The sequence below is a fragment of the Kryptolebias marmoratus genome, linkage group LG17 (assembly GCF_001649575.2).
Source record: "Kryptolebias marmoratus isolate JLee-2015 linkage group LG17, ASM164957v2, whole genome shotgun sequence".
Classification (NCBI taxonomy): Eukaryota; Metazoa; Chordata; class Actinopteri; order Cyprinodontiformes; family Rivulidae; genus Kryptolebias; species Kryptolebias marmoratus.
The window spans coordinates 21,649,252-21,672,308 of record NC_051446.1 but is presented as its reverse complement, the minus strand read 5'-3'; the positions used below and the strand labels follow the sequence as shown (position 1 = coordinate 21,672,308).

Below are 23,057 nucleotides of genomic sequence, written 5' to 3'. Positions count from 1 at the left end.
CATCGCATTAAATACAAATGAAAGGCTGTTAATTTTTAAAAAAAGCAATTAATAACTCAGCCTTGAGAAAGAAACAACAGGAAATCACTCGGTGTTTGTTTAGTTGCAAAAACTTTATTGTTTAAGTCTTTTTTTTTTTGTCATTTTTACTCTAGAAAAGTGGGGGTTTTGCAGATTCTGTTGATATCATACTGTGATTGGTATCAGAGACCTTTTTAACCGCACATTCAGACTGTGATCATGTGACTCTTTGCAGCTTGGTTATAATAGTGCACAAGTCTTGACCTGTACAGGCCAACAGTATAGGGCGCCAACAACCGAAATATAACACTACAGAAAGATATGGTACCGCTTTATGTCTGTGCAGTGGTCCATTATCAAGTCTACAGGAGGGTGCGGGCTGACCTGGGCTAACATGCTCGCTCTATGATCACCTCATGCACCGCAAAGTGTGTCGCCCAGGAGTCAGCTAATAGTGCATCGAATGTAGCTATTGTTCCTTTTCGGTTACACGAGTCGAATGTTTGCACGAGTTTGTAAACCTTTGAGAAGTTTTCACATATTTTCCATCCACATACTAACCGACAACACAGTGCTCTGCAACAAATTAAGACACGGAAAGCATCGAGAACGGGTGAGATATACGTCAAAAGGTGTACAAAACCAAAACAACTAAACAAATTAAAAGGAGACAGGTGATTAAAGTGTTGGGAGAAATGAGGGTGAAGAAAATCCTAGCTACGATGTTTCAGATTCCCTGTAAGAGGTTTTTCTCACAATAAATCCCTTTTCGAATGGCAACAAAAAAAAAAAAAGTGAAATCAGCTAAACACACTGAAAGGTTTGATTATGAAAATAAAAGGCCAGTGCCAACAAATTTTAGTCCTGGAGCTGCAAATGAGCATCGCAGTGCTGGGGAAGAGGTGGAGTTGTGGTGGCTTTTTTATTGCTTCCAGTTTCACTACATTAATACTGACATGCTAAAATGGAGCTGCAGGAGGAGAGGATGGCAACAGAGGGTTATGTGCGGCAATGTTTTTATGAATTTTCCGTTTAAGTAAAGTCGAAGCGGTCATGTACATTCTCCTTCTATGAGATCATCGTCCTACATTCCAGGTAGGGGTTTCTATTTGTTTGTTTTTGTCCTTTTAAAATCATTTGGCCGCCATTTCTTGGCTTCTGATTTTACATTCAGCACAGGTGTTTCCAAAGCATGGTGGGAATGAGAGGAAAACAAGAAAGCCGCATGCAACGTCGAGATTGAAGCTCCCTGATCCGGGGGGGGGGGGGGGTCAGCAAGTTTTACTTCGGTAAGGTAGTCCGGTGAGAGCTGAAGTTTAGCCTCAAAGCGTCTGACCACTCACTCATCATACAGTTTGTATGAAGAAGAAGAAGAAGAAGTTAGTAGTTATAAATCCGATTGCCGATCACAGTTACCCCTGACTGTTTGGCTGGTAATACAGTAGGAAGGAAAAATCGAGAAGAGGAGCAGCATGTTTTTCTAAAGATACCGTCACAATACACAGCTCTCATTAAACCTACACGTAATAAATAATAAAATAGCAGTATGCTAATAAGTCCTAAAACAAGTTAGGTCATAGACATCAAAATAAGGAAAACTTGTGAGATAAAAGTGCACCGATAATGCAGAGGTGATTTCTTTCTATTTCCACTCCAGGAGGGTTTCAGCGATGAGTCGGGGAAGTGTTGGAACAGACGGGGAAGTGTTTCTCTGCTCAGTGAGGACAGGATCCAGTATGGCAGCTCTGTGGCGGAGTGAGAAGAGCCGACTCTGGACGGGTTCAGTTTAAAGGACTTGGTCTGAGTGAGGCTGTTTACACGATGAGTGGTCCACGGCGGGGATGTTTAGGGCTCTGGCCGTTCCCGTTCTCGGCCCCCTGCTCCTCCAGGTTGATGTTGCTGGTGGAGATGTGGTGGGGGCGGGGATCCAGTACGGGCCTGTAGCCCCCCAGATACACGAGATCTAAAGAGGAGAAGCGACAGAAAGTGAGAAGTTCATTGCTTGATTGATTACCATCACTTGTTTCTGCAACATATGCTGCATGATTGTACGTATCCCTTTGGAATTTATGTTAACAAAGCGGTGTTTTTCTGACAAGTTTTAGCTTAAAATTAATAAACTGACTGAAAAAACAGCCAGAAGATTATTTGGCCGTGTAAATAATTACTAGCTAAATTATTTTGTAGAAAAATTGTGTCTTAACGGAAAAATATTTAGAGACTAATGTGAGTTTATGCTCGTCATTCATCCAGCTTTTTAACTGACAGCACAATACAGGATATTTTTTGTGTCGTTTTGGTCTATCATGCACATTCTAATATTTGTGACCCACCATGCTTTACGAGTCATGCATTGGAAAACAAAATATGCAGCAGAGAAGAGTCTGCAAACATGTTTGTTTCTACAAGCAACTGTACAACTACACAAAATCCTCTTAGTGCCAGTGTTACAAAACCTGCTTCAAAGTAAAGACCAGCAGAAATTTTGTAATTATGTCTGTGTACAAAGATTGGACTTTGTGCATGATTTCATCTGGTGCCATTTGTCTGTAATGACACCTACTGTTTAAGAGAAGAAGCCATCTTCAAACAAAACGGAACGATAGGAAGCTAAAATGAGAGCGTAGGGGGCAATTGTCTCAGCGTATTCATTGAAATCACAGAGCTAATAGCATTTTGTCACCCTGAAGTTGGATCCTCCATCTAACCATAACTCCATACCTAGTCCTCAATGTGCACTGGGCACGACTCCTCATCTGTCCATCCGAAAGAAAGCCAAAGAGGGGAAAAAAGATGGAGGAGAAGAAGAAGAGACACAGGAAGAAGAAAGGAAGGAAGGAAAATGTTCAGGGGGAAAACAAAAATAAAAGAGGATGTGAAAAATGACGGAGGAGTTGATAAAGGGAGAGAAACAGAGAGATAACAGAACTTTTACAACACACAAATAGGAAACATGTCACAAGATTTTGGCATAAAACACCAACTGGGTCAAATGTGGCTTCGAGGGAATGAAGGGGAATCGAGACGTACAGAAAGAGTGAAGGAGGTGAAAAGCACCAAGAAAGATGGAGAGCTGAAGGTAGTTCAGGAATTTTGGCAAAAATGAAATTTAGAACTTATTTTGTATTAGACTAAATTATATTCAAGTGTAGCAGCAAAGAACCAGTTAAAGAAGCTGATGAGACCAACAGTCTCTGGAAAAGATTCAAATGGTTATTTTATGGCATTTTTTCTGACAACCTTACCATTAAAACAGGTATTTAGTTGCACCTCATGTATCTTATCATAGCCACTGAAATAGAAACACTATAATGACCACTGACGATGCCATCTTGCTAGGTACTACCTGTATGACTCTGTAATGTTCACATGTCAAAACCACACACTGTCAACAACTTGTGCATGCTATATGCTGTGTCACCAGTTCAAAACGCTTAGAAATAACCTTATTTTACTAAAACGAACATATAATGCATATTGTGCAAACAGGAGACAAGAATAGGCTGTAAGGAGCCTCCTAGCAAGCCTGGTTAGGCGTTAGCAGCAGCAAAACTCCAATCCAGTGTGCTACAAATACCGTAAAAAAAATTATTAAAAAAATATATATGGCATAGTCTTTTCTTTATAATTCTGGAAATATTTAGGCCTTAAATAACATGCACAAGGATAACTGAGCCTTTGTCTACCATATACACTATTTAGCATATATATTTTACCAAAGAATAGCCATTATTCTACACACCTGTTTTACTTAATATTGAACAAAAATGTCACTAATACTGAAAGGTTTTCTTAGTTGGTAAATACTTACCCTCAATACCCTGGCGTACAAGAATGACATTAGTCTAGTACAGAGAGAGAGCGACAAACCCTGGTATAAGAATATAATGTATTTAACTAGTGTTTCCAAAGGATAAACACGTAAAACCATATTGTTTTAAGTTCAGGCTGCGATAATCAGTAGAATTATTAGCTTTCTTTGATAAGTTTAATTTTGTTTCATAAGAAATCCATGGTCTGCTGCCATGTAGCACCTACCAAGATGGCGGCACAAATCCTTGCCTTGTTAGCATAAACTGCACTGCGGTAGGCCAATCCAGTGTGTTTCTTTCAGTGGTTATAACCTTCTTGATCAAACTGACAACATGGAAAAATGTGCCAAATAAAAAAATTAAAGCAGAAATTTTGAAAACGTAGCTCCTGTGAAGAACCTTCAGCTCTTCTCAAAGTGACCAAAAAGGATTAGAGGAAGAAAGAAGGGGGGTGAGAAAATGAAGTGCAGATGTTTTGCAAAGCGGCTCAGAGCTGGCAGACACTGAACATGAACTCCAGTTTTTTTTTGGAAAAAAGGAACAAACAAACAGTTTTCTCACACACTCAAACAGAAGAAAAAAGAATAAAAAGAAAAAATGCATGCAGAAATCACTCAAACATCCAATAAGATGCACCCACACTTAGACACAGACACCAGGGCTTCAGCTGAAAGGAAGAGGAAGGAAACAGTGCACAGCTATTTAATACTAAAAAGAAAAAGCAGTGAAGAACCACGACACCAAAGGGGAGGAATGAAAAGAAGAAGGGAGGATCCAGATCTTCATGCTTGCTAACTTTGTTTTTATTTTGTCCCCCAAGTTTAGATTTACTGTACACACAAACTGACGAGTTAGAAAACCTTTAATCTTTTGGACTGTGGCTGTCGACTCATGCGCCTCTCACTTTTCCTTTCCTCTATCCTCAGCTCTCATTGGTCCATGTTCGACAGGTTGCCACTCACCGGCGAATCGGCTGTCGGAAGCCTGCTCATTATCCAACCCCAAAGAGGGCGTGTCACAGTGGGTGACGCCCTGATTGTTATTGGCCAACTCTGGACACCTGCTCCGCCCACCTGCAAGCGAGGGCAAAGGTCAAACAAGAGCAGCCAGGCACAGCAGGGGGGGAGGATGAGGAGGGGGGGGGGTTGGAGGGGCGAGACAAGCAGAGTGAGAGAGAAAGAGAGAGAGGAAGTGGGGAAGGTGGCCATGCTGGACTGGTAATGGCAAAACATACGGGTATTTTACGGGTATGTCACCAAGTTTACTTGTTTTGTGTGTGTGACGATTAAATACTAATAAGTATATTCTGTACATTTGTCCCATGTGATGCAAAAACTCAAATTTAAATAGATGTATAAATGTGGAGCAACATGGGCACATGATTTACAGAACAGAGAGGGAAAACAGATCATTGTTAAAAAGAAAACACCCTGATACACCATAGGAGGTCTGACGACTCCCAAAAATGAAAATAAACCAGAATTTTAAGCCATAATTTTAGCTTTTCTCCTCTGGCTTCCATTTTAAAATCTTATTTCTAACACACAAGGCTCTCAACAAACAGGCTCCGTCTTGTATTAAAGATCTTCTTGTTCCATATCTTCCTAACAGAGCACTTCGCTCTCAGGCTGCAGGTTTACTTGTGGTTCCCAGAGTTTCTAAAATGGGAGGCAGAGCTTTCAGCAATCAGGCTCTTCTCTTCAGTTTCTGTCCGTGAGGCTGACATCCTGTCTACTTTTAAGGCTTTCCTGTTTGATAAATCCTATAGTTAGGGTTGGGTTACCTGAGCTAACTACACCTGGACCAGTCCTTCTGAGTCTGTCTGCATCTCTTTCCTGTTCTCTCAAACCCCAGCTGGTTGAGGCAGACGGCTGCTCGTCCTGAGCCTGGTTCTGGTTCTGGTTCTGATGGAGGTAGTTGTTCGTTTCCTCTGCAGTCAAAGCATTTGCTCAGGATAAAGACTTGCAGTGAAGTGAAGATTAAAGACAATCTGCTGGCTTTCTCAGACAGAAAGCTTCCACTAACTGGCACTGCATAATGTAACGTATTGCATTAGAATAACTGATTTAGACTGAACTGGACCTCTTTTTTTGTTTGTTTGTGTTCTTTTTTTGTGACCTGTAAGACTTTTGCTGTGATTTGCAGCTCTATCCTCCTGACTACCAGGGGAAAAATATTGTCCAATCACTTTTTTTTTTTTTAATTCCCCACTTTTTTGTAAAGTAAATAACCCCATCCCTTCACATTTGGTACCATTTAAAAGCCCTAAATGTTCTCTGTAGATGGCAAAAAGAGTTAATTCAGTAGTATGTGGTAGGTTGGAGATATTCAGGTTTGTCCACAGGGGACAAATTTGAACTACTGGTAGTCAGGAGGCTATAAATAAACTGAACTAAACTAAATCGAGTTTGGCTTTGGTTAATAAATATAAGTGTAAGGATTACCAAAACTGTTTTAATGCAAACTGTGTTTTTGCACTGAGCATGCAATACAAATAAATGGGTCTTTTAATCTGAAAGGCCCTTCACTGTTTTCTAAGTCATAAGCACACACACAGTAAATAAACTATTAGTACAAAAATAGATTGAAATATACAAACAGGTCTATGGCTTTTTGCCTTTTCAGCCATTAAACACTGACATGTTTAATTTGTGTAATGCATCGTGTAATGCAGAGAGCCTGCTGGTGTTTTAAATGTGTGTGTGTGTGTGTGTGTGTGACAAACGTTTTCAACGGGGCGGTACTAGCGCACATGCACACTCGTGCACGCAAACATGCATCCTGCAGTGCAGGTGTTCAGCCACAGACTGTCAGGCTGCGCAGCTTTGCTCCAACTGGAAGGTCATAAAAGGTACGTCCTCATGTCAAAACACACACACACACACACACCAAAACCCCACAGAAGAACTCATTTCCATAGACATGTTTCAAACTGTTGTGCTGAAAAGTGACCTTGCTTGTTTAAACTCGTTTGCCCCACTGGGTCTGGAATCACACTGACTGAATACAACACTTTGTCCAGGACTCCAGCGCTCTCACTTTCTCACACACAAACGAACACAAAGTGCATTCATGGGAGATGCAGAGAAAGCATGGAGAGGTTTTCATGAGGCAGCAGATAAAACAACAGACACAGAAATGGCACCCCTCTTACACACACTGTGCGGACACACAAACATACATGTTTAGCACATCAATGGTGCAAAAATCATGCAAATGCAAAGCAGCAGCCCGATGCGCAGCAGAACCTTATCTAAACATCACAGGATGCCTGCGGGCGAGTGTTTCCTGCTGGGAATGAAAGGATGAGTCGATTTGTGGGAACATTTCCAACAATTAAATTCAGAATGGTTCGAGTTAGATTAATGATTGTAACAGCTGAGTGCCGTATTCTCTTCAGGATGCTGAGTGTTATGGGTTTTACATTAGGCTGTGGTCTTTTCAGAATTACAATTGGGCTCAAATTTATATGACAAAAGATTTAAGGGCTTGATCAGTTATTCTATTGTAGGAAAACCCTGAACAAAAGGGCTTTTTGTGAATGAAATTTGGTCCTTTGCACAGATTCTGCATGAGAAAAGATCCACTCCCAGCTCAGACGCTGCAGGTTTGGGTGGATTCGATCAACACTTGTATACATTATGAACGAGACTGCCCCATCTAGAGGACAATGGCAGAAATAAAATGCCTTTTTCTTTTTTGTATATGTAATTAGGAAAGCACAAATCTCTTTTTCTCGTGATTAGAGAGCAGCAAATGCAGAGGGAGGTGAGAGATCTGGGGTTAAAGGTGAGGGATGAGCATCTTAGTTACCTTTCCCATTAGAAGGCGAGGAGCAGTCCTCTTCAGTGACGTCATTGCCCTAAAATAAATAAATCAGATTTAAGACCAAATCTGAGCATTTTTGACTTAACTCAGTGTTCAGTTACCTCTGAATCCTGCTCCTCCACAGCCAGCGAGTAGTTTTCTTCCTTTGTGTCCTTAGAAAACTCCTGAATAAGAACAAAAATATCCAAAATTCATTCATTTTTCTTGATTTGGATCATGGTATCTCCTTCCCGTCCCTCCACCCTCACCGCTTCCTGCTGCAGCGGCCCTCTGCTCTCCATGGGGGCATCCCGGTTCTCCTCCACCACATCGCCCCCCTCGTCCCCGGCAGGCTCGCCTTCGGCGCCGGCCAGGTAGGACCCTGACATGGAGGACATGGTGTCAGCGCTGATGTGGGAGTGCTGCGAGTGGGACGAGGCCATGGACATGACAGACTGGGCCAGGCTGCTGCTCACTGGGTCTGGCAGACAGACGGAGACAGACGTCACGGTCCGGTCCGGCTCGGGATCTGGACCATCGGTTTTCGATTCGGTTTCGCTTGTTGTTGGATATTTTATTTAATTGGGTAAAAAAAAAAGAAGCCGATTCCTTCTTTTTATCAACAGTAAAGAAAATGTCTTAAAGAAAATTGCTGCAAGCACAGAGCAAAAGCAACTATTTTAGGTAAAAAGAAAATGTTTTTTTTTCTAAACTATAAAATTCTTCAGCAGTTTTCTCTTTAAATCAGATTCAGTTCCAACAACACAAGACTGACATCTGATGCTGTTTGAGTTGAGTTTTTATAAACAGATTTCTAAGATACTGAGCAATGCTGTGATTAAAAAAAAAGGTGGGTGATAATGTTTTTGCCTGTGTCTGTGTCGGATTTTAATAAAACTCTCAGAAGACAATTAATGGAAGGGGATCTAAATATGATTAACTTTTGAAGTTAATCCAACCCAAGATGGCTGGCACACCTAATGACCCTTAGAAAACACAAAAATGGATTTAGTTGATTCACTTTTAAAAATACTGAGCTAAAATTTGGTGTGGTAGTAGTTGAGAGTCATCCCCATCACATACTCGAGTCCTAGCAGATCACCCAACCTCGTTGTTTAAAACTTTGGCATATAAGACAAAAAGCAATAAACATTTCTTCAGGAAATGTTAATTTTACTGTAATACCTGTAGTTTTAAACTGAATGAAAATAAAACACATTATAAGTGGACAAATCTTCAAATATAGACAAACGCCTAAAAAGGAGCAACAAATTTCAAAACCCAACACAAATCTTCCACCTCAGGACAAAAGATTTGGAAAACTGACCACAGCTTTGAGGTGAAAATCAGTGCTTCTAATTCAGTGTTCGGCCCAGTATGATTATGGGTTTGCTCCAAGTAGTTTTTGTGTACCTTCAGGGGAGGTGATGGTGGAGGAGAGTGGGGTGCCGGTGCAGGGTGACTGATCGATGGCTCCAGACGAGGACAGAGTCAGGTTCTCGCTGTCTGGAGTCACTCCGCTCTGTGGGACAAAACGAGCAGCTGTGAGCTCAAATTATATGATCTTATATCTAAAACGCTAAATGTAAACCCTCCTGCAGCAGCTGGAGATATACTGTATAATGTACAATGTTTTTGTTTGTTTGTTTTACACACACACACACACACACACACCTCCTGCTGATCCACAACCAGTTTGTGGCGACAGGCGTCTGACTCGCTGCAAGACTTCTCGTCCTCCTCTTCAGGAAGCACAGAGGAATTCTGGGAAAGTGATCTAAGATAAACAAAAGCGGACTGGCGTCAGACAAGAACAACACAAGAAGGTGTGGGAAACCAGCTGAAGTAAACACTAAAATAAAAAGGAAAGAATACAATTTAAAGGGCCTAGCATTCCTCAGAGGAATGCACATCGCCCACCACCTTTTAAACTAAGATCCAGATGGGAAAAGATAAAGTTAAAGCCATTATGGTCAAAACTTTTAAATCTAAAAGACGTAATGGCATTTGGAGTATGTGTTGAGGATGACTCTCAGCTACCACCACACCAAATTTTACCTCAACATCTGTAAGACTCGCTGGGTTATAGCCATGTTTGTGTTTGCTGAGGTCAAGAGCTGTGGTGGCCATCTTGAATTGGGTTAATCAGTTGTAGAGGTACACCCGACGATTACTTTATAAGAGTTTCATTAAAACCCATCCTCTGGTTCATGAGATATTTTGCTAACACGAAAGACAAGCATATCAGACAAACGCCCTTTTAATTGCAACAACGGACAAAAAACTATTTAGGAATTTTGTCTAAAATTTGTTTTACATTAGTGGTGGGATCTTATGTACAAAAAATGTTGAATTAAATAAAAAAAATAAAATAAATTTTTTTAAAAGGAATTATATTTAACCTCCTAATCTCCATCATTTTTGTTATGTTTTTAGATGATAAAGATTGAACCAAAATGCAGCATTAACTGGATCGGTACATTTGACCCTGATGAAAAAAAAAAAACAACTAAAACTAAAGAAGTCCACTCACTTTGAGCCGCTCTTCTTCAGTTTGAGGCCCTGACTGGAGTTGGACTGGTCGAGAGGCGAGAGGGACCGCGCCGGCGCCGGGTGGGGCTCGCTGCTGTACGGGGGCAGCACCCCGGACACGTGGCTGGGGCCCGAGTGGAACGGAGGAGGGGCCACAGACGACGTGTTCAGGGGTCCGTTCAGCGCCTCCAGGAGAGACACCGCCTCGTAACCCGGAGGGATGTGCTCCGACGCCTGAAACGAGACCAGGGAATTCATATTACCGTGACCGGAAAGGATCGTTTCTCCAGATTCAGGCTTGTTTTTTGTCTGCCTCACCGAGTGTTCCTCTGAGTCTGAAGTCTGGGAGGTGATAACGGGGTTAAAGCTGGTTGGCGTCAGGGGACTGAGTTTCTTCCTCATGGCTCGAATCTGCAGCAAAGCTCTAAAGGCTGAGAGGAAATAAGACAAGAATAAAGATTTATTTACATATTTACAGCAGGTTTTAGAAGAAATTTTAGGACAACAATGTGCAGTGAAAGTCATAAGACAATTTAATTGGTATTAACAAGAGGATGTCATCATTTATTTTATACTTTTAGCTCTAAATATTAAAGAAAACTCATAAAAAGTTGTGGAAATGAGCATAGCTGCTGCTTCTTTGACATTATATGCATAATGTGTCGTTAAATACGACAGGAGGCTGAATAAAATGCTTGTGCTTCAGATTTTTTTTGCCTTTTTAAGTCCAACCATGTTCTCTGCCAACAGTTTTTTCCCGTGAGTACAGACTAAAATAATTTTGCTCATCTTAAGCCTGCTGTTACAGCCTGCAGTCGTGACGCAGCAGAACTTGTTTAAAATCACCTTTCTGTCCAGGCAGATTTTAAACAAAAGGAAAGTTTTCATTTATGCTACTTTTACTTTTATTATTGCAGTCTTTTTAAACTCAATATTAACTGCTTTCATTTTGAGATAAAACCTCTAAAATACAGAACTATTAGCATTCCTAAAACATTATGAAAGCATTTTAAAGGCTTTGGTAAACTATTTTTAACATTGTTGATAAGGTTTTAGATAATAATTCTGATATATAATTCCTAAGTTTATTCCATATCTGGAAAAATGATCCAAGAACATCTCTGCAACGATGCAAGTGCCAAAAAGCTCGTCTGATATTGTTCATTTTAAAAATGGAAGAAGACCTGAACCCACAAATCACCTCGACTGTATTTTAAGTTGAGGACATTGAAAAAGAAGAATCATTTGAGCCAATCAGAGGTTTATGGTAAAAATCAGAAACTATTGGTCATCGAAGCATCCTGGATGTCTGTCTAAAGTTATCTAAATGATCCTGACCACCACTAAAATTTAATCATGTGTTCTTTGTGACAACCTCAACGTTTCCTGAAAATTTTTATTAAAATCCATTCATTACTTTATCTTGTGCACAAACAAACAAATGCTACTGAAAACATATACCTCCTTGGTGGAGGTCAGTAAACGCTCACATTAAGCTTTACTGTCAAATGTTAGAGCGGCTTAGGTTCACAAGCAAACAAATGTAGGCATGAAAATGATTTGCTTATTGCTCGCCCTTCTGGATATTTGACGTTATCTAGAAATCAGATTTAGACCTTTGAATATAAACACCGATGAGAAATGTTTACAATCATGTTAAACTGAGCTTAGAAAATAGCAGAACTTTCAGCCACTGCTGCAAACTGCATCATTAATTCAATTTCTAACAAGCCGATGTCTTGTACATTATATTGTTTTATGCTATTATAATGTGTTTTAAATATGACTGTCTTAGAAACTTAACTTCCATTTCTGCCCTTTAAAAACTGCCTTTGGAGGAAATATAATACAAATACTAAACAGAGCTTTAGGAGTATGATTCAGATAACTGCTAAAGATTAAATACAGCAGTGAAAACGTTTGTTTTGTCAGACGTCGGTGAGAAACTCACGCAGCCTGCAGATGGGACAGCAGTTGGCCTGGTAGCGCAGCGTGTCTGCGCAGGCGTTGCAGAGACACAAGTGTCTGCACGGCAGGATGAGAGTGTCTCGCACATCAGACAAACACACGACACACTCCGCGCTGTTGTCGCTGATCTCATCGTCAGAAACCTGCAGACCAAAAACAAAGGAGATGTCAAAAGATTTCTTTATAGCACTATTATTTCAGACTGTTTTTCTTTTTCTTTTTTTTTTTAAACAATCTTGCCTTTGATTCCTGGCTGTTGTATTTGTTCTCAATCCCGTAGATCTCCTGCAGCAGGTAACTCACTCCATCCACCTAGAAAAACAGGAACACGATGAAGAATGAAAAAAGGGCAGCGAGTCTCGACGGTCAACACAAAAGCTGGAAGGAAGGGAGGAGAGAAGAAAAGCTGGAATATTCACCACTTGTTTCTGCTTCAGAGGCTTTACACAATAACTCCCATCCATGTGCTGCAAAACAAGTCAGCAGTTATATGTTTAATTAATATAATTAATATTAAACCACTCTAAAATATCAGGCTGAATGATTATCATCTTACCTTTTCAAATGTAGCCAGCAGGATGTGAGAGTGGCCTAAATGTTCTGGATGCAGGAGACAGATCTCTGCGTTTAATCTCAGCCGCTGTACCTTCACATCAGAAAGTACGGGGATAAAAACCCGACAACTCACCTTCTCCCTCGTCTACAACAGCCTGTACAACCATGGGGAAGACCTCCTTGTCCATATCAAACAGCAGCTGAGAACAGAAACACTGCGGTTACCCATCTTTCTTCAGCTGAGGAGTCAAACCTGCCCATTTCGACACAAACGTCTCCCACCTCGTCGTCGGCCCACTCGCTCAGGTTGACGGTGTGCGAGGGCAGACAGAACTGCTGGGACACTCCCCGTTTGAAATGGACCGTCTCCGACTGCAGGGAGCTGTCCTGTGGAAGGTAACTGCAGGGAACGAACAGAAAGAGAGGAAACACGGAGGGCAGAAACCTTATCAGCATCGCAAAGTGTTTTGTTTTTGTTTTTACAGGCTGCATATAGTACACTGTCATCTGTTGTGTTGCTCGAGTATCTGAGAAACTCTGAGGGATTTTCTCCAAACAAAACATCCTGGTACATTTCAAACCCAACAGGACTCTCAGACAGAGGCTGGTCCAACCCAAACTGAGCGGCGTGGTGTCTGCAGTTCAGTGCAGAGAGAAATGTCCAGAACTCTAAATTAGATTAACTCTCCTCACAATAGAGGCTCGTTAGGGTCCTTGTTTGACTCACAGATAGGCCACTCTGGTCACATGAATGCACACGGTGAAACTGACGGGGTATCAGGCTTAACGCTCCTCTGTAGGTTTTTGAAAGCTGAAATCTGAGACCTCCTCCTCTGTTTAAAGTTGGTTTCTCTCGTTTGACATAAATGACTTCCTTCACCCCCCCCCCTCCCTTCCTCTATATTCGAGAAACCAAACAGCCTCTCCACGGACGCATGGCTCAACACAGGACAAGACTCAGCTGTTCACCTACACCTCAAGGAGGACCAAAATGTTCATATTTTAGACTGAGAAGACAGATGGTTCGAAAGGGAGGGGGGGGTGAAGGAAGCCATTTACGTCAAACGAGTGAAACCAACTTTAAGCAGAGGAGGAGGTACCCCGTCAGTTTCAATGTGATCTTCACCTGCATTCATGTGACCAGAGTGGCCCATCTGTGAGTCAGGCTAACAAGGATCCTAACGAGCCTCTATTGTGAGGAGAGTGAGTTAATCTGCATGTTAATTTAATTTATAGACCATCTCAAACACTCTCTGCTCTTTGGACTGAGAAAGCTCCTCGGATGAGAAGCAAAACGTCTTCAGCTACAGAATAGAAGTCCGGCTGTTTTTCGTTTTTGACCCTTTTTTTTGGATTTGCCACACCTTGGATGACTGAGAATCTACACCAGCATATCAGCCGTTAGCTGCTCTGACTTCTAAAGATCCGGATTGGCCACAGAAAACCCTGTATCTGTCAACATCTAGTCAAGAGTATTTAATTAATTTACGACAAAGAGTTTCAATCTCTAATCTTATATTCAACTACGCAAATCCCAGATGCTAAGTTCTGCTTCTCCCAAACGTTCACTCTGTTCAGTATGTAGCCAGACCCACGTTCTGAATAAAAGCACTTACACTGGCACTCCGTTGTGAAACTCCTCTATGGCCTGGTAGTAAATGGTGATGGCCACCTGCGTGTCGGCATCAAAGGTGAACTCTACGTTGTAGCAGGCCCGGTTCTTCGCCGCCACCTCGTCACCTGGCAACTTCAGGTCCTCGCTGCACCTGCAGAAGAAGGCGTGCAGAAGAAACCTCCATTTATTGTTGCATCAACGGTGTAAAAATGGGAGCTAATTTAAGTTGCAGAACATGGGAAGCATTTAATCAGTTCAGTATAGGCCGATTTATTTCATCTTCGGGTTCTGTTTTCAAAGAAAGACAGGCATGTTTTTATTTCTGGGTTGAGTATGTGATTGTGATTAGGCATGTGTAACACTTAAAAATAAAACCCAAGTCTTGCAAAAAGCCATGAATGGTTCAACACGGGCTCTTAAAATAGCCTTTGCCCTAAAGATAGCTCAGATGACTTAAACTTAAAGAAGCCGTTAATGACATGTTGTGTCCGGTGGGACGAGGTGCGTACCTTACGAGCCGCAGGGTGTCCTTTCGAATGTTTATAAGGCTTCGTAGCGTCTTCACTGGTTCCTGAGGCGGAGGAGCCGCGTACGGGAACTGAACACAAACACAAAACAAATTATAGATGTAAAGTACATGTTTGGAGGCTGAGACATTTGTTTTCCCCTCAACCACCATACTTTCCTTTTCAATTACCGCAGCAAAATCTGGGCTGTCCGCGATGACCGCGGCTGCTCTCCGTTTAACCTTCTTTTTTTTTTAAACACAAACGGGATTTGGGTTGTCAGCACGGACCTCGTCGGCGCTGACAAGTGCTGAGCCCGAGCAAAAAAATCTGCCCGGACTGAGTCTTTCCAGAGACGGAGCTGACACTTTAGACGGGGGATTTTTTTTTTTTTTTTAACTTTCAGCACACAAGGGGACCAAAACATTCCTGGGTCAAACAGAGGCTCGTTATTTAAAGCTACCTATGGAACTGAATGTAAAACGCTTTCATATTAAGAGCCGAGCATTGCTCAAAAGAATGCATATCGCACGCCAGGGATTTAAACTCAAAATCATCTCATGTTGAGAAATGACAGAGTTTGGCAACCATCTTAAATCAGGTGAACTCTAAAAGTTAATCAGTTATTCTTAAAGTTTCATTAAAATCCATTCAGTGATTTATGATATTTTGCTAACAAGGCAGGCAAAAACATCATCTCTTTGACTTTGCTTTTGGATGATAAAAACTTAGGTGTGAACTCGTCACATAACCTTTAGACCCGGCCTAATTTTGCGGCTCATTTCCCAGCAGCTCCTTCGCCAAGCGTTTGAAGCTTAAAGTTGCTGAACGAGCGTAAGGGGAGAGCCGAGGTGGTTTCAGGATCTCCGGAGGAGAAACATGCAGGATGTGGTCGGATACCTCGACACTACAACCCCTCATCCGAGCTCCCGTGTGTGTGTGTGTTCAAGTGTGTTTGTGTGGCTGTGAATAGCACCATATTCAGCACTATTACACATCTGGGCTCGGCAGGAGTCCCGCCTGTAAACCACACAAACAAACACGCTCGGAGCAGCAGGCGCTTAAAGGAGACATTCACCGAAACCTCACGGACAGCACTGTAGGTCCTTTAAAAGCAGAAACATCTTAAACACTTCCCCCTTCTTATAATACAGGCGAGTTTGGGTCAAAGGAATTCTGGGCTATGAAAAATCATTTGAAGACAATGAAAGGGAAAGTTCAGATTATTTGAAGAGGTTCTGAATAATTAATATGTTACCTATTGCAGGAAGATCTTTGAACAGCATGAGTTTGGAAAACTAGAGGTTAATTTTGAGCGGACTGATGAGCTAACAGCTAGTCGGACTAGAGCCAGGACTACTCTTGAAACAACTCCTTTCTAAAAGATTTCACAACAGTTCGTGCAAACACTATTTATTTAACACTATACTTGTGTGTTTGTGTGTCCTTTACTAAAATACCTCATGAATTTTAATAAAATTTGCAGAAAGTAATCATTAAACGTACCTCTACAACAGATTGTTGTTTTAAGTCCCGGCCTGGGGCCTTTACATGCTCTCCCTGCGCTCACCTGGGTTTGCTCCAGACCAAAACATGCATGTAGGGACAGTTTCAGAGTTACTAATTAACCTAGGTGTGAGTCAGAGCGTGAATGGTTATTTGCTTCGTTTGTCTCTCTGTGTCCCTGTGACGGACTTGCGACCTGTCCAGGGCGTCCCCCGCCTCTCAAACAGTGACGGCTGGAGACAGGCACCAGCTCCCCGCGACCCGGGAAGGAGAAGCGGGTAAAGAAAATGGATGAATGGATAGATTTAAAATGAATGACACAGCCAAATTACCTTAAATAACACAAAAACAGCAACACAACTGAGTCATTTTTACAGATACTGAGCTAAAATTTGGTGTGTTTACACCTGAGAGTCAGACTCCAAGTGTGACTCATTGAGCAAGATCTTTGCATAAAACTTTAGCTTAAACTTTTATAGTCAACCTTATTTGTCTGTTAGCAAAATATCCGAGGAACCAGTGGATGGACTTAAAATAAACTGAATAACCTTTGAAGTCAGCCCAAGTCAAGTCGGCCACCACAGCCAAATGAAATAAAACACAAGAAGGGTTTATATAACTCAGTCAGTTTTACAGATATTGAGCTAAAATTTGATTTGGTAGTAGCTGAGAGTCATACACAACACATACTCTGTGCCTGACATCACGCAATACTGAATGAGATCGCACCTAACGTTATGTTCAAGGTTTGACCGAAGCAGCTGCAACTTATTTCTCAAGATAAGATGATCTTTGTTTAAACCTCAGGCGCGAAAAGGCAGCGGGTGATATGCATTCATTCTGTGACCAAACTGCTGCTTTTATCATATGCAGATGAGCAGTTCATCAATGCACTTGATGAGCAGTAGCTGGATGCTCTTAACCTCTGAATTGCTTTAGAAGCAGTGGGAATATAATCAGTTTTTTTAACACGTCTGCATTTATCAAATCAAAAACTTTGTATAAAGCGCCATGTTCTGCTGCTCATCAGAAGTTCCTACTTACTTAATCAGGACCTGTTAAGGACCAGATGTTTCTTCTTTTAATTATACATAAAACTTTCCTCTAAACGACCTTTTTTTTTTTTAAATCACGACTGCAGTTATTTCAGTCTTTTGTCCTGTAATTCTGCTCAGCCCGGTTAAAACTCCATCCTGTATTGTTTCAGACACGACTGAGTAATCTGTAAACACAGCCCCCATTCGTTGTCATATTTGCCAAGTGGCGCAGCAGACAGCGAGCTCCGGCTGAATTCTGTGCCACAGCAGGATTATAAACTCGCACACAATTGGAGAAAAATGCTCTCCTAATTTTAGCTCCACGCAGAAACAGCGGAGCCTCAGAGCTCAGCACACAGAGAAACAAAGCAGAGCCTCAGCGCTCTTTCAGATCAGCGATTCTTGCTTAATTTGACCTTCAGGCTTATGATCGAGTTCAAACCAACTCTTGTGATAAATTCTTCCCTGAAAGTTTCATAAGACAGAAACTCGTTTAACGAGAGGATGAGATAAAACTCAATAAGTGATGGGCTGACAGGATGTTAATGGCCTCGACAGGAGTTAAGAAGTTGGTAACTCCCTTTGGTGCTGAAACATTCACTAATCAATTTGTTGACTGGACAAAAAAAAAAAAGTGCAGATTTTAATTTAGATAGATGCAAGTAATTACTGAAAAGACTAATTAAGTGATGCACAGCCCAAAAAAGAGAAAGTTTAATCCAAAATGAAACATCTACCAGTTCTGTGTAGTGATTTTTTCTAATTTAAAATCTGATTATAGTCTGCTGCCAAAAGAGGAATGCTGACGATTATGTTTTCTTGCCCAGTTCAAGATGGCCGCCGCAGCTAAACAACGTCAGCCTACACAATAGCGGCTATAACTCATGCTGACGTTGCAGCAGCTGAGTCATCTATAACACAAACTCTAAGGTTAACATCTCAACTCCATCGTTTCTCAGAATACGACGATGTTAGGCTCAAATTCGGGCTTGAAAGGCGGCGGGCGATATGCATTTCCTCCAGGTCACGTTAGGCCTTCTGCTCGAGTTGTTTTAAGGCGTTCCAGGGAAAGAAGACCTACCGCTACTGGCCTGCTGCCCAGGAAGTTAAGATCTGTGTTCTCTCCGAACAGGTAACCCTCGGGATGGGTGGAGTCAAACTTCTCTCCTCCCATGATGAAATGGTTGGCGAAGTAACTCCCTGAAAACAGACGGAGATCAGAGGTCCTGAACATGACCAATCAAAATCAGATAATCTGTGATAATAAACAAATAAAACCAGTGGCTTAGTGAGGGTGAAAAAAATACACGTATCATGTGTTAAAGAATGAAAAGAAACAACAGTCGTACACTGTATATATAAACAATTGTGAAAAATACCAATAAACAGTTAAATGACAAAAAAAAAAAGAAACAACAGTCTTTGCTTCAAAAAGAGCTAAAAACTGTAATGTATAAACTCAAAACTATTTGTTCTAAGACTAAAATTAAGACAAAAATAAGGCAGATTATTGTATAAAACAGCTACATTTCTTTCAGTCAGGGAAAACAATGATTATTTGTTTTGTTTAAATAAACTGAATCAAAATCTGAATTGTTTTTCTCTTATTTAACTTGCAGTAACTAAATCATTTAAAACAGGAACATAAAATGAGTTGTTACAAACTACAATTATTTGCCAGTTGTAATAAATAGATAAATAACATTTACATTCAATCACTAAAAGAATTAAAAAGCTCTCAAAATGCTTCATCTCTTGCTCTAAAAACAAAATCACACTCAAATTATTTATTTTTGCCCTCAATGTGACAATAAAATAATAAAAATAAAAATGTTTAGACAATGAATTGTGTAAATTTCTCATGATTGACACCAAAACAAACCAGTTCTGGCACTCTCAGATACTACTGTTTAAAATTCAGCTCAATATCTGTAAAACTGACTGACAGCAGCATTCATGTTGGCTAATGTCATGAAGCTGTGGCGGCCATCTTGGACTGGATTGACTCCAAAAGTCAATCAGGTGTAGATGTTCACCCAATGATTACTGTCTGAAAGTTTCATTAAAACCCGTTCAGTGGCTCGTGAGATATTTTGCTAACAGACAGACTTGAACACACAGGCTCTACCGTCCGCCTTCGCCTTTCGGCGGCGGGCAATAAAAAACAGACGCAACGTTCCTTGACATTTAGGTTATCGCCCTGCAGCTTCTCCACGTGTTTACAGAAACTCGAGGTGAGCCACAACAAGACCTGGTAGTTATTTTGCCTTTTTTAATCACGGGGCAGGCTCTCGTCACAAGGCTGTAATGGAGGCTCACGGAGCACACGGCACGGCGGCGTTTTCCTACTGCTCCTGCAACTGTGTTTACGTTTCTGCTGAAAGTTACTGACCTCTATTGTTTTACATTTGAACTTTAACTTTTATACCAGTTCGTCTTTGGCTTTTTTGTCCATTTATGTTTATCGCCTGCTGCTGTGACCAACCAGTTTCCCTCAGGGGATCAATAAAGTCTTTCTTTTCTTTTTTATTCTATTCTGGAAGGACTGACGCTGCAGGCCTGAAGCTGTTGCTTTTTTTAACATTTCCCACATCATGTTGAGGCGAGAGAGAACTGCAAAAGGAAATAAAAGTAATAATGCTAATATTAAAGCGTCCCCATCTTTCCTCTCATCGCCTTCTTCTTCTTCTTCTTCTTCCCAGCAGGTGGGGGGAGGCTCAGGCTCTGTCACCAGATCCTGCAGACAGGAAGCTGGGCTGACAGATCGGTTTCACCACCAGCAGCCGACATTTCTGCTTCAGGCAATGACCGGGACTGAGGTGACCGCAGAACCTACAAACCAACACTTGTCCACCGTTTCAAGCCTCTAATAAAAAGAACAAAACATAAAGAGATCTCTGAGCAAAAGTCAAACTCCTCCTATTTCTTTATCTGGAGTTTGAGCTCATTAAGTCTCATTTCATCAGATGTTTTATTATCGTGGAAAGGCGAAGGAGCCAGCTAGCGTTCTTGTGTCTGTCTGTCGGCAAAACAGCTCTGAAACCACCAGACGGACTTCAATGAAACCCAAAACTTTAGTGAGGGTCAAAGTTTGTTTGTATAAAAGCAGATAAAATACAACAACTGAGCTAAACAATAACCCAGTTCAGCTGATACAAGGAGGTGCTAAACCCGCAACCGGGTAGGACTTTCCTGCAAAACATCATCCAAGAAACAAAGTTAATAATATCTGGTCATTTGGGTCAATAATGAGGTTTTATTTTAAAGCCTTTGTTTGCCAATTCACCGTGCAGCTGAAGTTATTCTGATTCAACAGGAATTATTATCAATGTACAAAATGTGACTTTCCAGGCTTTGTTTTTGTCCTAAATCTGATCCTTGAACTGTTATTAATAATCCTAAACACCAACTGCACATCCTAGGGTTTTAAATAATCTATATTTAATATAATATATGAATGAATAAATTCTAAAATAAGAGCTTGATTTCATTAAAATTAAATAAAATTTAAGACATTGGGGAAAACATCAATTACGTTTTTAAATCCAGAAAGTTGTTAAGCTGCAAAAAGATGGATAATTCTTTAAACAATATCTAAAACATTCCTTAATTATTTAACAGTATGACTGTATTCTTTGTCCTAAATTAAATTATACGCTTTGAAGTTAAAAGAAATTTGGGTGAACTTTAAATTAATGGTTCTGCAATGCATGTCGTTGTGCAGCTTTGAAACAAAACGTGCAGATTATACATCCAAATGTGCGACTCGATACGGAATAAGGTGCTATAACGTTTGGTAGAAGTGGGGTGTAAAATGTAAGCAAAACAACGATGCAAGTCAATGGTATTTTGGTGAAAGATGAGAAAACCCAGCCTTCTTTGGAGCTCTGTAACTCAGACATACATGACAGGAGAAACATCATGCAAAGCTTAAACGGGTCACTGAAAGTTGGATTTCACACGTCTAAATATAAAAATCTTTTGCAAACAAACCCTTCTTCTGTTTGTGGTGAACATACATTATACATCAAAACGTGGGGATTTGGCTCATTTTAACTCGTTATATCTCCTCCATGAAAAACTGAAAAAAAAAAAAAAAAAAAAAAAAAAAAAAATCACATTTTGTGACCATCAGAGTCTTCAGCCGATTATGGTTTACAAATTTTTTTTCAAGCTCCAACTTGTAGCTTTTTTGCATAGCGACTGTTTCGAGGTTCACCTTTCTGCCTGCCTCTCTTAACCTGGCAATCAGGGAGTGAAGGACACAGGTGTGTGGTTACCATGGTGATCCTAATGAGCCACTAGCTGCAGCTTTAGCGTTTACTTTAGATGTCATGGCTCTCTTTGCACTAATTACACAGCTCACACATCAAAATGTAGGCATTTTTTCTTAGATTATTACAAAACTGATCTGGGTTTTTTTTTGTTTACATCTTAAATTAAAGTGAACAATTAGATTTGAGATAAGCAAATAATCTCCAGCTGAAATGTTTGCTTATTGATTGATGATTGTGAGGCTGTTTTTTTCTTATTTGTCACCAAGTGCCAATCAATTATGACTCATTTATTCTCATTATCAGCCTGATTTAGTCAAGATGCTCCCCAGATAAGAGAAGAGAAAGGAGGGGGGTTGATGCTGCTGCTGGGCCAAAAATATAAATTATATATAAGAATGGACAATAAAATTAATAAATGTAAGGTAGGTAAAGTGGCTCAGGGCTCCACCGAGCCGGGGTTTGATCGGGACGCCTGCAGGCCTGCAAACAAGTGATGAGGATGATGGTGGTTCCTCCTCATCCCGTTTGAAGCCCAGATCTGCAGTGGGCTCCGGTAACCCCCCCACCACCACCACCACCACCACCACCCTCGGTCAGACCTGTTGTTCCGTTTGGACACTTACCGGATTTCGGCGGATAACGATACACCGAACTGGATGGGATGTCCACCTCTTCCACGCCGATGTTCTGTCTGCTCGTTAAAGCTCCCATTTCCAGTCAAATGAAGAGCAGCGGGGGCATAACACGTCAGGGTCCGATTGCTTTTTTTTTTTCTTGTTTTGTTGTTTATATTTAAATATATAAATAAATGCGCTGCGTCTGTTTTATTCCCGATCATTTAATCCGGTCCGAGCCATTTTCTGTGGGCTCCACCGAGCCCCCGCCGTCCGTCCCGGGGATTAGTAGATGTTGTCTGGCTGCTTTATCCCTCCCCTGCCGAACCAAAAAAAAAAAGAGTCGCTTTAGCAGCGGGGAGGCGCACAATGAAAGCCTCCAAAAAAAAAAAAAAAAACAAACCCAAACGCACGGTTTCCTCCCCCCCTCCCCGGCTTCACGGGAGAGTAGAGCCGCTCGTCGACATCCTCTGACGCCGGTGACCGAGTGTCCCCTCCGGTGTGGATCCTGTCAAAGAGGACTGTGGATCCCCATGACGTCAGACGGGCACAGATCCGGACCGTGGGTTTTTGCGCAGTCCCCCCTCTCCGCTAATGACGAAGTAACCTCCCCACGCCGACTGCAGCACAGACCCCCCCACGCACACTTACGCACACCTCCAGCTAAAAATGTACAAAATAAAAAATAATAAAACCTATTTATATCTGACGTTATGTTCGATCAACTCTAATTGATCATCATTTATGTTGCAACCACTTCGTAAATTGTGTAAAGTTTATAAACTTGAAGTTTTGATCGAAATAAAT

The 23,057-nt window shown here is 41.2% G+C and overlaps 1 protein-coding gene across 4 annotated transcripts; it reads right to left on the bottom strand.

Annotated features, from left to right (window-relative positions):
• Window positions 1-102: 102 nt before the first annotated feature.
• Window positions 103-23,029, bottom strand: rnf157 (ring finger protein 157). 4 transcript variants are annotated; one of them, XM_017437148.3, is made up of 20 exons: window positions 22,260-23,029; window positions 18,441-18,559; window positions 14,820-14,908; window positions 14,312-14,461; window positions 12,978-13,095; window positions 12,829-12,895; window positions 12,697-12,740; window positions 12,560-12,607; window positions 12,381-12,452; window positions 12,124-12,283; window positions 10,491-10,603; window positions 10,174-10,406; window positions 9,315-9,417; window positions 9,054-9,162; window positions 7,910-8,121; window positions 7,763-7,825; window positions 7,647-7,695; window positions 4,796-4,906; window positions 2,743-2,777; window positions 1,858-1,984 (listed from the first exon to the last, which is right to left on the bottom strand). In XM_017437148.3, the coding sequence occupies exons 1-19, from the start codon at window positions 22,345-22,347 to the stop codon at window positions 2,743-2,745; spliced, it is 1,983 nt and encodes a 660-aa protein (XP_017292637.1). In that variant the 5' UTR covers window positions 22,348-23,029; the 3' UTR covers window positions 1,858-1,984. The 4 variants fall into 4 exon arrangements, with proteins under 4 accessions (XP_017292628.1, XP_024865714.1, XP_037836728.1 ...); XM_017437139.3 differs by lacking the exon at window positions 2,743-2,777 and having other exon boundaries at window positions 103-1,984; XM_025009946.2 differs by lacking the exon at window positions 2,743-2,777 and having other exon boundaries at window positions 103-1,984; window positions 7,910-8,022.
• Window positions 23,030-23,057: the final 28 nt, after the last annotated feature.